General features: G+C 43.4%; 1 protein-coding gene across 1 annotated transcript in view; it reads left to right on the forward strand.

Annotated features, from left to right (window-relative positions):
• LOC142313024 (uncharacterized) overlaps positions 1-15,511 on the forward strand; it is a 327,494-nt gene that overhangs the window by 230,202 nt on the left and 81,781 nt on the right. The window contains 1 exon segment of the mRNA XM_075352011.1: positions 4,464-4,597. Within this exon segment, the coding sequence (XP_075208126.1) occupies positions 4,464-4,597 (134 nt within the window).

Raw genomic sequence — 15,511 nt, forward strand, 5'->3', positions numbered from 1 at the left:
TGTACTTGTCCCTATTATGTACACCCCTTTCACATGTAAAGCGCCATGGAATTGATGGCGCTATAATAATAAATAATCTTTTAGCCAATTCCTTATCTAGTTGAATATAGTTTCCTCTAGTCCTTGTTTCTTTGAGCTTTAGTATAAGGCTATTATGTGGTACAGTATCAAATGCCTTTGCAAAGTCCAAATAAATCACATCAGCTGCATTACCAATATCCAGGTTTCAATTTACCCCCTCATAGAACCCCAACAGGTTGGTTAGACATGTCTTATCTTTCATGAATCCATGCTGTTTGTCAGTTATTATATACTTTTCTGCAATATATTTTTTGCATGTCATCCCTTAAAATGCCCTCAAAAACTTTGCATACTACTGATGTCAGGCTTACTGGACGGTAGTTGCCTGGATCTACCCTCTTACCTTTCTTAAATATTGGTACCACATCAGCAATCCTTCAATCCTGAGGCACCAACCCTGTTACAAGCGAGTCTAAAAAGATGAGATACAGCGGTCTGTCGATTACGGAGCTCAATTCTCTCAATATTCGTGATTGAATGCCATCTGGCCCGGGGGATTTGTCAATGTTTAATTTACTCAGACATAGGCGTACTTCATCTTGTGTTAAATTAATTATATCGGGTGGTGAACTTTGATTTTTCACTTGTTGAATGATCCCTAGAACAGTCTGCTCCTTGGTGAACATGGATGAAAAATGCCTATTTAATATCTGTCTTTTCTTTGTCCTCTATAACTAACTTATTATATTTTAAGGGGCCGATACCATCCTTTTGTGTTCCTTTTGACATTAATGTATTTATAAAAGATTTTGGGATTTATTTTAATGTCATTGGCGATTTTTGTTTCAGTAGCTAGTTTTGCTTGCTTGATTTCTTTTTTACATTTCCTATTGATATTTTTATACTTCTGAAATGCTATTTCTGTATTCTCAGCCTTTAAGATTTTAAACGCCCTTTGTTTTTGTTTTATTATACTTTGTACGGTCTTATTTATCCATAGTGGTTTCTTTTTATTCCTGGACATTTTATTACCAGAGGGTATTAGTTTTTTACAGGACTCTAGTAGTATATCCTTAAACTTTCCCCACTTATGTTCAGTATCCCCAGTTACCATGACTTTGTCCCAATCTACACATTTAAGCTCTTCCCTTAATTTGTTGAAATCAGCTTTCCTAAAATTCCAGGTTTTAGCATTTCCCCTTTGAAATTTTCTATTGAATATTACGTTGAAGCTTACCATATTATGATCGCTGGTGCCCAAGTGCTCCCGGACCTGCACATCTGAAATTGTATCCGGTCTATTTGACAGGACCAGATCTAGCAAATAATCTCCCCTGGTCGGTTCATCTACCATCTGAGAGAGGAAACTGTCTTGAATAGTAGATAAGAACTTACAGCTTTTAGCACAACCAGAAGATTCTATGTCCCACTGTATGTCTGGATAGTTGAAATCCCCCATAATAAGAACCCTATTATTAATTATTATTCTTATTATTAGCTGCCTTTTCAATTTGTTCCAGCATTTCACCCTCTATTTGTTCAGGTATGTTAGGAGGCTTATAGCAAACTCAATTAGCATTTTTCCATTATTCCCCTCCCCATGTACATTTACCCATACTGACTCTACATTGATGCAGTTCCCCCAATGTCATCATTCAACACAGGTTTTAGGTTAGATTTGATAAATATCCACACCATTTTTGTCTTTCCTGTCCTTCCTAAATGTACTATAACCCTGTATGTTTGTCACCCAGTCATAGCTTTCATCCAGCCAGGTTTCCGTAATGCCCACCACATCATAATCCATGGTTGACATAAGAGTCTCCAATTCATTCATTTTGTTTGCAAGACTTCTTGCATTTGTCAGTAGACATTTAATCCTATTAACACCTTTATTACTCCTAGCCTCCCTACGTTCCTTGCATCTCCCATCCCCCCCTAATCCTTCATTGACCCCTAGCGTCTCACTGTCTCTATCTGCTCTATCTATCCCCTTTTTTGCTCCACTACCCTCCCTCCCCCCAGATCCTAGTTTAAAAGCTTCTCCATCCGTCTGACCATTTTCTCCCCCAGCACAGCTGCACCCTCCCGATTGAGGTGCAGCCCGTCCCTCCCGTAGAGCCTGTAGCCGACTGAGAAGTCGGCCCAGTTCTCCATGAACCCGAACCCTTCCTTCCTGCACCAATTTCTAAGCCACGTATTTATATCCCTAAGCTCCCGCTATCTTTCTAGTGACGCTCGTGGCACCGGTAGTATTCCTGAAAACACCACCTTAGAGGTCCTGGACTTCAGCTTCTCTCCTAGTTCCCTGTAATCATTTTAAGGACCTTCCACCTGCATCTAACTTTGTCATTAGTACCAATGTGCACTATGACCGCTGGGTTTTTCCCCAGCCCCACCCAGCAATCTGTCTATCCGATCCGCAATATGCCGAACCCGAGCACCTGGCAGACAACACACTGTTCGGCATTCACGGTCTCGGTGACATATGACCCTGTCTGTCCGCCTAATTATAGAGCACCCTACCACCAACATCTGTCTGGCCTTTGCTGCACTCCTATTTCCCTCCTTCCTACAGCAGTCGTTTACCTGGTTGCTTGGAGCAACGTCCTGCTGTAGTGACCCTAGTCCTGGCGTTTCATGTCTAATATCAGCCAAACAGGCATATTTACTAGGTTGTGCCAGGTCAGGACTAGGCTCCCTGACACTTTTCCCCCTACCTCTTCTTCTAACTATTACCCAGCTACCTACCTCTGGGTCCTGATCTTGCCCACCTCCACCCTCCTCCATATCACTGGCCCCAGCCAGAGAAAGCTCAGTGAGATCTAAACTCCTCTCCAGGTTTGCAGTGCCCCTGAGTGTTGCAAGCTGCTTATTTAGATCAGTTACCTGGGCTTCCAAATACGCAACATGCTTGCATCGAGTGCAGACATATTCACCCTCGAACGGCTGCTCAAGGCATGCATACATCTGACAAGATACACACCTGGTAGCATTGTCCATGGAGCACCTATTAAATATGGATAAACAGTAAAGTAGAAAAACAAAGAAAAAAAACCAATGGGAAACGTATAAGGATAAATTGAAACTATGTTCTTGTGTCAAACTATGAGATTGTGTTTAAACTATGCCATACTTATCTTCAATCCCCACACTTTGCTGCAGTACCTCGCACGCTCAGAACCTCACTTGTTCTGGCTAATTTATATAGTTCCACAAGGACTACCAGAAGCTGCCAGAAGCTTCTAGAAACAGGTGTGGCTAATATTACTAATTAAATCACAAGACAAACTTTTTTTTTTTTCCCTTTTTCACAGTAACACAGACAAACAGACACACAATTCCCTAATGAAATTAAACAATTACAGTTATCACTGCTATGAGATTGTGTTTAAACTATGCCACACTTATCTGCAATCCCCGCATTTTGCTGCAGTACCTCACACGCTCAGGTACTCAGTAGGTTTTGTATAAGTTGTTTTTCCAAAATTATTGGAAGAATTAGTTGTTGCATCCTTTTTAACATGTGTTCCTTTTGTTTCTACAACTTGTGAAGTTGAGGAACCTAAACACTTAGGGGTACTTCTCACATAGCGAGATCGCTGCTGAGTCACAGATTTTGTGACGTACCAGTGACCTCCTCAGCGATCTCGCTGTGTGTGACACTAAGCAGCGACCTGGCCCCTGCTGTGAAATCGCTGATTGTTACACACAGTGTTGGTTCACTTTTTGCTCGTTGCTCTCCCACTGTGAAGCACACATCGCTGTGTTTGACAGCGAGAGAGCAACGATCTGAATGTGCAGGGAGCCGGCATCTGTAAGCTGCGGACGCTGGTAACCAAGGTACATATCGGGTAACTAAGCGAAGCGCTTTGCCTGGTTACCCGATATTTACCTTGGTTACTAGCATACGCCGCTCTCAGGCTGCCAGTGCCGGCTCCCTGCTCCCTGCACACGTAGCCAGAGTACACATCGGGTAACTAAGCGAAGCGCTTTGCTTAGTAACCCGATGTGTACCCTGGCTATGAGTGCAGGGAGCCAGCGCTAAGCGGTGTGCGCTGGTAACCAGGGTAAATATTGGGTAAACAAAGCAAAGCATTTTGCTTAGTTACCCGATATTTACCTTGGTTACCAAGCGCAGCATCGTTTGCAAGAGTCACTGGTGGCTGGTCGCTGGTGAGATGTGCCTGATTGACAGCTCACCAGTGACCAAGTAGCGACGCAAAAGCGATCCTGACCAGGTCACATCGTGGTCGGAATCGCTGGTACGTCGTTTAGTGAGACGGTACCCTTAGTATGAATTTTTTGAGGTTTACCTACATTACCTTGTTAAAACAAGGTAATGTAGGTAAACCTCAAAAAATTCATTTGTCGCTCATTTTGTTTTGTGATTTGACTCGGCTACTGTCTATCTCCTACGTATATCTCTATATCTATTCCAGCAAATGTGGACAGATTAAATTTACTATTGAAACACTTGCAACTGGGTCCAATGAAACTTTGACAGCTTTTAATTCTTGCTCCCGACTTACTCAAAAGCCACCAATACAAACCAGATCTATTTCACTTTTGTCACGTATTAAGCTGTCAATACTTGCTTAGCAAAAATAGTTTCAACACAGTCTGCACGACTCCCCTGAACTCTGAACTAGACGCTCTGTATTAGGCTATATTTTATAGAATAAGTCAATAAATGTGGCTTTTGTGAGATCTTAAGTCCTCTACTCTTGTCTATGTCTTTATTAACTTCAACTCATGTTTTCGTAAAGAAATACTTCAATGAGACTTATGCTGAGCTGACAGAAATTCACTGAGGAGTTGTCATGGAATCGGCACATAGACCTCTTCACTCAGGTGTCAAATTTTCCTGAGAGATATTTGACTTAAGCGGGCTTTACACGTTGCGACATCGCTAGCCGATGCTAGCGATGGCGAGCGTGATAGCACCCGCCCCTATCGTTATGCCGATATTTGGTGATCGCTGCCGCAGCAAACATTATCGCTACGGCAGCGTCACATGCACTTACCTGGTCGTCGTCGTCGCTGTGACTGCCAAACAATCCCTCCCTCAAAGGGGAGGGACGTTCGGCATCACAGCGATGTCACCGCGACGTCACTAAGCGGCCGGCCAGTCAAAGCGGAGGGGCGGAGATGAGCGGGACAAACATCCCGCCCACCTCCTTTCTTCCTCATTGCTGGCGTGTGGCAGGTAAGGAGAGGTTCCTCGTTCCTGCGGAGTCACACGTAGCGATGTGTGCTGCCGCAGGGACGAGGATCAACTTCGCCCACGCGACAGCAGCGATATTTGAGAATGGACCCCCATGTCAACGAGGAGCGATTTTGGACGTTTTTGCAACGATCCAAAATCGCTCCTAGGAGTCACACACGAGATCGCTACAGCGGCCGGATGTGTGTCACAAAATCCGTGACCCCAACGAGATCGCTGTAGCGATCTCGTAGCGTGTAAAGCCCGCTTTAGGCTGCTTTCTCACTACGTTTTTTTCACATGCGTTATGAACATTTTTTTGCTGCAAAAGCGGATCCTGTTTTTCTAAAGATAAACGTATGCAAACGCAAGTGTTATTTTACAGGATCCTGCCACTTGAAGTTTATGGGCTGGCATTGGAGTCATGTGATCGGGAGTCAGTGGAACTGAACGTGACAGACTGGAAATTCAGATGCCGCTGGGGAAAAAAAGAGGAGAGAAAGAGAGAGAGAGCGAGAGAAAGAAAGAGAGCGAGAGAGAGAAAGAGAGAGTAAAGCCCACTTTACACGCTTCAATATATCTCACAATCCGTCGTTGGGGTCAAGTTGTAAGTGACGCACATCCGGCATCGTTTGTGAGGTATCTGCGTGTGACATCTACTTGCGATCAGGATTGAACGCAAAACTGTTGATCGCAAACACATCGTATCATTCTCTAGAATTGAGCGTTTTGTTGCATGAACCTAGTGAATTGTAACGTGTGACATCCCTCATACGATTTTGGTGTCTGAGGCTATGTGCGCAGGTGTGCGCTCTGCACCGCAGCTTAAAAAAGGTCCGCTTCAGAGCGCAGCTGAAAAGCTGCGTTCTGAAGCGCCTCACAATGTCTGTCAGTCACTAATCTCTGTCAGTCGGTCACTATCTCTGTCCCTCACTCTCTGTCCATGTCAGTCTATCCCCCTCTCTCATATACTCACCGATCCCCGATCTCCAGCTCTGCACGGCATTCACACTGCTCCGGCGGCTTTTACTGTTTTGAAAAAGCCGGCCGCCCATTAAACAATCTCGTATTCCCTGCTTTCCCCGCCCACCGGCGCCTATGATTGGTTGCAGTGAGACCCGCCCCCTCGCTGAGTGACAGGTGTCACACTGCACCCAATCACAGCAGCCGGTGGGCGTGTCTATACTGTGTAGTGAAATAAATAATTAAATAATTAAAAAAAACGGCGTGCGGTTCCCCCCAATTTTAAAACCAGCCAGATAAAGCCATACGGCTGAAGGCTGGTATTCTCAGGATGGGGAGCTCCACGTTATGGGGAGCCCCCCAGCCTAACAATATCAGCCAACAGCCGCCCAGAATTGCCGCATACATTATATGCGACAGTTCTGGGACTGTACCCGGCTCTTCCCGATTTGCCCTGGTGCGTTGGCAAATCGGGGTAATAAGGAGTTATTGGCAGCCCATAGCTGCCAATAAGTCCTAGATTAATCATGTCAGGCGTCTATGAGACACCCTCCATGATTAATCTGTAAATTACAGTAAATAAACACACAACCGAAAAAATCCTTTATTAGAAATAAAAACACAAACATATACCCTGGTTCACCACTTTAATCAGCCCCAAAAAAGCCCTCCTTGTCCGGCGTAATCCAGGATGGTCCAGCGTCGCATCCAGCGCTGCTGCATGGAGGTGACCGGAGCTGCAGCAGACACAGCCGCTCCGGTCACTTCCACGCAGGTAATGAAGACAGCCGTGCGATCAGCTGAGCTGTCATTGAGGTTACCCGCTGTCACTGGATCCAGCGGTGGCCGCGGGTAACCTCAGTGACAGCTCAGCTGATCGCGCTACTCACCGCCGCTCCTATCACCTCCACGCAGCAACTGAGGTGAGTAGCGCGATCAGCTGAGCTGTCACTGAGGTTACCCGCGGCCACCGCTGGATCCAGTGACAGCGGGTAACCTCAGTGACAGCAGCTGATCGCGCGGCTGTCTTCATTACCTGCGTGGAGGTGACCGGAGCGGCTGTGTCTGCTGCAGCTCCGGTCACCTCCATGCAGCAGCGCTGGATGCGACGCTGGACCATCCTGGATTACGCCGGACAAGGAGGGCTTTTTTGGGGCTGATTAAAGTGGTGAACCAGGGTATATGTTTGTGTTTTTATTTCTAATAAAGGATTTTTTCGGTTGTGTGTTTATTTACTGTAATTAACAGATTAATCATGGAGGGTGTCTCATAGACGCCTGACATGATTAATCTAGGACTTATTGGCAGCTATGGGCTGCCAATAACTCCTTATTACCCCGATTTGCCAACGCACCAGGGCAAATCGGGAAGAGCCGGGGTACAGTCCCAGAACTGTCGCATATAATGTATGCGGCAATTCTGGGCGGCTGTTGGCTGATATTGTTAGGCTGGGGGGCTCCCCATAACGTGGAGCTCTCCATCCTGAGAATACCAGCCTTCAGCCGTATGGCTTTATCTGGCTGGTTTTAAAATTGGGGGGAACCGCACGCCATTTTTTTAAATTATTTAATTATTTATTTCACTACACAGTATAGACCCGCCCACCGGCTGCTGTGATTGGGTGCAGTGTGACACCTGTCACTCAGAGTGGGGTGTGTCTCACTGTAACCAATCATAGGCGCCGGTGGGCGGGGAAAGCAGGGAATACGAAATTGTTTAATGGGCGGCCGGCTTTTTCAAAACAGTAAAAGCCGCCGGAGCAGTGTGAACGCCGTGCAGCGCCGGGGATCGGGGATTGGTGAGTATGAGAGAGGGCTGCTAACTTCAATAATTTAGGAGATTAGCGGTCACCGGTGAGTCCTTCACTGGTGACCGCTAATCAGGGCGCGACACAGACAGAGCCGCAGCATGACAATGAAGTCGGGTGAAGTTCACCCGAGTTCATTCTGACAGTGCGGCTCTGTCTGTGTCTGCTGTCATCTGCCATTCAGCTCTGCTACATGGCTGTCTGTGTCTGCTGTCAGCGGCCATGTAGCAGAGCTGAATGGCAGATGACATAGTAAAAACACATCCCTACACATTACACACGCTTGGCAAGTCAATAAATAAAAAAAAAAAAGGTGCCCAATGCATACGTCACAGAACACATGATCTAAAGGATCGCACACAAAATGGATCAATTTAACATAGACTACTAACGCTCGTGTGACAGCAAATGAACGACCAACGTGAAATCTCATAGATCCCGTATGCAACCTGGGCGTGTCACATCGCAAATGCGATTGTACAACTAATTGCAACGTGTAAAGTGGGCTTAAGAGACAGAAACAAACTCACGCTCTGTGGTTTCTCAGTACACCAAACAGGAAGAGAGAGAAAGAGAGCGGAGAGAAAGAGAGAGAAAGAAAGAGACAGAGAGAGAGAGAAACAAACTCACGCTCTGTGGTTTCTGGGCAGGCTCAGTACACCAAACAGGATCCTGTCTATCAGTATACCACCATTCACATGCATTTGCATGCTGTTTAGTCAGGATCCAGTGACTTGCAGTATTTGGACGCAGCTCAAAAACGCTACGAGTAGCGTTTTTAAACAATGTTAAAAAGCTGCAAGTCGCTGGATTCTGACAAAACTGCACGCAAACGCATGTCAACGTATGTTAACGCAAGTCCATTGCAAATGCCTTGAAATGAAAATGCATTTGCACTGGATCCGCTTTTGCAGCAAAAAAACGTTCAGGACGCCATGTTAAAAAAACGTAGTGTGAAAGCAGCCTAAAATGTTTTTTTTTTTTTGAGAATGACCAATGTTTAGGTGATTTTCTATGTTTAGTACTTACATTTGTCCCACAACATCACCTTATCTCCTCAAACAGCCGTTTTTAATTAGTTATATCTCTCCTTCTGAATCTCCTCAGACAAAATCTCACAGAAGTGCTGCTCCTTAGAACTCACAAAGTTCCTCTTCCGTAATTATCCTTTTTCAGCACCAAAAAAGTCATAAAAGGTCTCAAAATGTTCCAACAAATATACTGAATAAAATTATATATATATTGTCTTGAAAATTGTTTCCTCAGTATAGCTTTATAAGTTGATATATATGAATGGCTCTCAGAGCACTCTCTCCCTGTGTCCTACATCATCCTCAGCAGGCCACACCCCCCTCGCAGGATAAATTTGAGCCTCACTTTCCTGCGATCTTGGGTGGAAGAATAAAAAATCAACAGCAAGATAAGAATTCCTTTTATTTATTCTTTACGCTGTTTCTCATGCGATATAATTGATAATGCAGCTTTATTTTTTGGGTTAGTGTGATTACAGCGATACCAGATTTACAGAGGGTTTTTTTAGGTTTGGCTATTATGACACACTAAAAAACACAATTTTTTAGTAAAAGAAAGTATTTTGAGAGCGATCATTTTTCTATATTTCTGCCGACAGTCATTTGAGGGTGTTTTTTTGCAGGAAGAGATGAAGTATTTTTTTTTTGTGTTTTTTGTATAATTTCTGGGGAGTTAACATTGGTAAAATTTACAAAATAGTACAACACAGCTATATACCACATTTGCAGTGGGGAAAATAAGTATTTGATACACTGCCGATTTTGCAAGTTTTCCCACCTACAATGAATGGAGAGGTCTGTAATTTTTATCATGGCTACACTTAAAAAAAAAAAATCCAGTAAATCACATTTCATGTAGTAAAATACAAATTATTTTTTTTTAAAAATCATACAATAAGTATTTTGATCACCTACTAATCAGCAAGAATTCTGGCTTTTACAGACCTATTATTTTTTCTTTAAGAAGCCCTCCTACTCTACACTCATTAACTATATTAATTGCACATGTTTTAACCTGTCCACAAACTCCATTAATCACACTCCATCCTCTCCACCATGGCCAAGACCAAAGAGCTGTATGCCTAGGACAATATTGTAGATCTGCACAAGGCTGGGATGAGCTATAGGATAATAAGCAAGCAGCTTGGTGAGAAGGCAACAATTCTTGGCGCAATTATCAGATCGGTCTGGGGCTGCATCCAAATTCTCGCCTCATGGGGAAGGAATGAATCTGAGAAAAGTCAGGAATCAGCCCAGGACTACAAAGGAGACCCTGGTCAATGACCTGAATAGAACTTGGACCACAGTCTCAACGATTACAGTTAGTAACACACTACGCTATCATTGATTACAATCCTGCAAGGCACGCAAGGTCCTCCTGCTCACGCCAGCACGTGTCCAGACCTGTTTGAATTTCACCAATGACCATCTGGATGATCCAGAGGAGGCATGTGGTCACTTTTGGTGTCAACTCCTCTCGCCGTGTTTGGAGGAAGAAGGATGAGTACAACCTCAAGAACACAGTCTCAACTGTGAAACATGGGGGTGTAAACATCATACTTTGGGGGTGCTTTTCTGCAAAGGGGACAGGATGACACAAAATCGGTAGTGTATGAAATGCTTATTTTCCTCACTGTATGTATTTTTTTTGTTTTGCTGCTTTTACACAAAATAAATTGTTTTTGCATGGCTATATTTTTATATTTGTAGCTTTTTTATTTTTCTGCTGACAGAGCTCAGTGAGGGCTTGATTTTTGAAGGATAGGATGATGTTTTCAGCGTTATTAGTTTTATTTACATTCGTCTTTTTGATTGCGTTTGATTCCATTTTTTTCTTTTGGGTGGTATGAAGAAAAAGCATAATTTCTTGAAGCTCCTTTTGACCTTTTGTTTTATAGAAATGGGCCCGTGGTCTGTTAACAGGGTTCACTAATGTCTTATTATGTTTCCAGGTTTGAATTAATGGGCCATAAGAATAGTTAGACATTTTATAGAAGTTGGGGACAGAATTTAGATTCACCACCTCCCGGGGCTGGGGGAAGTATGTGATTAAGAGAAAAATACAAATAAGAGAAGCATTACTGGCCAGTCGCAGCCCCTGCAGCTTTGGTGCTTATCTCCGGCCTCTCTGTACTTGACAGCAGCCCCAGATTTTACATTTTCACATGAGGAAATGGGAGAAAAAAATGGCAGCAAAATTTGGGACACAATTTTTGCTGAATCTGGCAATACTCCAAATGTGGCTGTACATTCTGTATTATACCAGTTTTAAAAGGGTTGTGTCAAAATAATTTTAATATTTTTTTTTTACAATTCAATAATGTAAAGTATTAATGTTTTTTATTGGTTTCCAATTGTTGGATTATTTGTGGACTCTATCCTTGACTTACCTCTCCTTTTATTGTTCATATAATGTTTTTAAAGAATATTTTCTTATCAATTAAGATTATCAATTTTTAATATAGGAATACAGGAATTGGTACTCCATTTTGTGGTCACATATACAAGTGCATCTCAATAAATTAGAATATCATCAAAAAGTTAATTTATTTCAGTAATTCAATACAAAAAGGGAAACCCATATTATATAGTCATTACACACAGAGTGATCTATTTCTCTTAAGGGTGCTTTACATGCTGCGACATCGCTAGCGATTGCTAGCGATATCGAGCGCGATAGCACCCACCCCGTCGTTGGTGCGATATGTGGTGCTCGCTGCCGTAGCGAACATTATCGCTACGGTAGCATCACACGCACATACCTTGTCAGCGACGTCGCTGTGACTGCCGAACAATCCCTCCCTCAAGGGGGAGGTGCGATCAGCGTCATAACGACGTCACTGCGGCGTCACTAAGCGGCCGGCCAATAGAAGCGGAGTGGCGGAGATGAGCGGGATGTAACATCCCGACCACCTACTTCCTTCCTGATTACCGGTGGACGCAGGTAAGGAGATGTTCCTGCGGTGTCACACATAGCGATGTATGATGCCGCAGGAACGACGAACAACATCGTACCTGTGGCAGCAGCGATATTAAGGAAAGGAGCGAAATGCCAACGATCATCATTTTTGAACGATTTTGCGATCATTGATCGTCGCTCCTTGGTGTCACACACTGCGATGTTGCTACCGGCGCTGGATGTGCGTCACTAACGACGTGACCCCGACGATATATCGGTAGCGATGTTGCAGCGTGTAAAGCACCCTTTAATGTTGATGATATGACTTACAGCCAATGAAAATCCAAAAGTCATAAAATTAGAATAATTACCTCAAAACATCTTCAAAGGCTTCCTAAGCATTTGAAATGGTCCCTTAGTCTGGTTTAGTAGGCTACACTATCATGGGAAAGACTGCTGTCTTGCCAAATGTCCATAAGGCAGTCATTGACACACTCCACAAGGAGAGTAAGCCACAAAAGGTCATTGCTAAAGAAGCTGGCTATTCACAGAGGGCTGTATCCAAGCATATTAATGGAAAGTTGAGTGGAAGGAAAAAGTGTGGTAGAAAAAGGTGCACAAGTAACTGGGATAACCGCAGCCTTCATAGGATTGTTAAGAAAAGGCCATTCAAAAATTTGGGAGAGATTCACAAGGGGTGGACTGCTGCTGGAGTCAGTGCTTCAAGAGCCACCACACAGAGACGTATCCAGGACATGGCTACAAGTGTCGCTTTCCTTGTGTGAAGCCACTCATGACCAATAGAAAACGCCAGAAGCGTCTTACCTGGGCCAAGGAGATAAAGAACTGGACTGTTGCTCAGTGGTCCAAGGTGTTGTTTTCAGGTTAAAGTAATTTTTGCATTTCATTTTGGAAATCAAGCTCCCAGAGTCTGGAGGAAGAGTGGAGAGGCCACAATCCAAGCTGCTTGAGGTCTAGTGTAAAGTTTCCACAATCAGTGATGGTTTGGGGAGCCATGTCTTCTGCTGGTGTATGTCCACTGTGTTTTATCAAGACCAAAGTCAGCGCAGCTGTCTACCAGGAAATTTTAGTAGCACTTCATGCTTCCCTCTGCTGACAAGCTTTTTGGAGATGGAAATATCATTTTCCAACAGGACTTGGCACCTGTCACACTGCCAAAAGTACCAATACGTAGTTTAATAACCACAGTGTCACCGTGCTTGATTGGCCTGAAGACCTGCCTGACCTAAACCCCATAGAGAATCTATAGGGTATTGTCAAGAAGAAGATGAGACTCCAGACCCAACAATGCAGACAAGCTGAAGGCTGCTATCAAAGCAACCTAGGCTTCCATAACACCTCAGCAGTAACACAGGCTGATCGCCTCCATGCCACGCCGCATTGATGCAGCAATTCATGCAAAAGGAGCCCCAACCAAGTATTGAGGAATTTACTCTACAGACTTTTCAGTAGGCACCAACATTTCTGACTGTAAAATCATTTTTTCAGTTGGTCTTACGTAATATTCAAATTTTCTGAGATAATGACTTTTGGGTTTTAATTGGCTGTAAGCCATAATCATCAACATTAACAGAAATAAACACGTGAAATAGATCACTCTGTGTGTAATGACTCTATGTAATATATAATAAACACATGAAATAGATCCATCTGTGTGTAATGTTATATATCCTGTCAATGTTATCATACATGATCATGAAAGATAAGTCGTGTCTAACCAACCTGTTGGGGTTCTATGAGGGGGTAAGTTCAAACCTGGATTTTGGTAATGCAGCTGATGTGATTTATTTGGACTTTGCAAAGGCATTTGATACTGTACCACATAATAGCCTTATACTAAAGCTCCAGAAGCAAGGACTAGGGGACACAATATGCAACTGGGTAAGGAATTGGCTAAAAGATAGGAAACAAAGAGTAGTCATAAATGGTACATTATCTAAATGGGCTATAGTCAGCAGTGGGGTGCCGCAGGGATCTGTGCTTGGACCGATTCTTTTTAATCTCTTTATTAATGACCTTGTGGATGGGATTGATAGTACGGTGTCAGTCTTTGCGGATGACACCAAACTATGTAGGATATTAAAAACTGACCTGGATAGTACAATATTACAAAAAGATCTGGATAAGATGTCAGAATGGGCAGATACTTGGCAAATGAGATTTAATGTTGATAAATGTAAAGTAATGCACCTAGGACGGAGTAATCCTATAGCTGCGTATACATTAAATGGAAGTAAACTCGGGACTACAGAACAGGAGAAGGACTTGGGTATTCTCATTACAAATAAGCTGAGCAGCATCACTCAATGTCAAGCAGCAGCTGCTAAAGCAAACAAGATTTTAGGGTGTATAAAAAGAGAGATTAGATCCCGTGATCCCAACGTATTGTTACCCCTCTATAAATCACTTGTAAGGCCACATCTGGAATACGGGATCCAGTTTTGGGCTCCACATTTTAAAAAGGACATTCAGAAGTTAGAGTCAGTTCAAAGGCAGGCAACTAGACTACTACAAGGAATGGAAGGCCTCCCATATGATGACAGGTTGAAAAAGTTAGATATGTTTAGCTTAGAAAAAAGACGTCTCAGAGGAGATCTCATTTATATGTATAAATACATGTGTGGTCAATATAAAGGACTGGCACATGACTTATTTCTTCCAAAGACAGTACTAAGGACCAGGGGGCACTCACTGCGAGTGGAAGAAAAGCGATTCCAACAGCTAAATAGGAAAGGGTTCTTTACAGTTAGAGCAGTCAGACTGTGGAATGCCCTACCACAAGAGGTAGTAATGGCAGATACTATAACAGCTTTTAAAAAAGGGCTGGATGATTTCCTCAGTACACAAAACATTGTTGGTTATAAATGACTTAGTGACTAAATGTAGAACTGGTGGAGGAAGGTTGAACTAGATGGACCTAGGTCTTTTTTCAACCTAAGTAACTATGTAACTATGTAACAAGGAGCTTTACAGAGTTGCTCCAAGACAAGGCCCAGATGCCATCTGCATAAGGTCCAGATAGTTCCGCAAGGTAGGAAAGTGAGAGGACACCTGGTTCTTGATGCATCAAGTTGAGAAAACCCCTTCTGATTCTAAAATAGGTCTTGTTGGTGCTCGCCAAAAGCCCCATATAATTTTAAAAAGAACCTCCAAGCCATCAGATGACGGCGATCCAGCTGAGGACAACATTGGCCATCCTAAGTCAGCTAAGTTTCCAATACATTCCACTGCTCATAATCATCAAAGGTGTGAACCATGCCTTCAGGCACCAAGAGCGTCCATTGCCCATTGTCATTGCTTTTGTAGATGAGCAGAAATTATCTACCGTTTGCTTTTTCTTGAGTAGATATTAAGTCGCTCTGAGGGTTTCTCCATAATTCCGTAATGTGACAGAAAATGTGCTAGTCCAATTACCACTTCCCTGGAAGAAATGGATTGTGACTTATCTTGTTTGCTAGTATATTCCAGATCCCCTTGATATGCACAGCCGTCAACTGTTTCAAACTGGTCTCTGCCCGGATAAAGATCGGTGCCACCTCCAGTGGAAATGGTAAGGATCTTGT

This window comes from Anomaloglossus baeobatrachus, chromosome 5 (genome assembly GCF_048569485.1).
Source record: "Anomaloglossus baeobatrachus isolate aAnoBae1 chromosome 5, aAnoBae1.hap1, whole genome shotgun sequence".
Taxonomy (NCBI): domain Eukaryota; kingdom Metazoa; phylum Chordata; class Amphibia; order Anura; family Aromobatidae; genus Anomaloglossus; species Anomaloglossus baeobatrachus.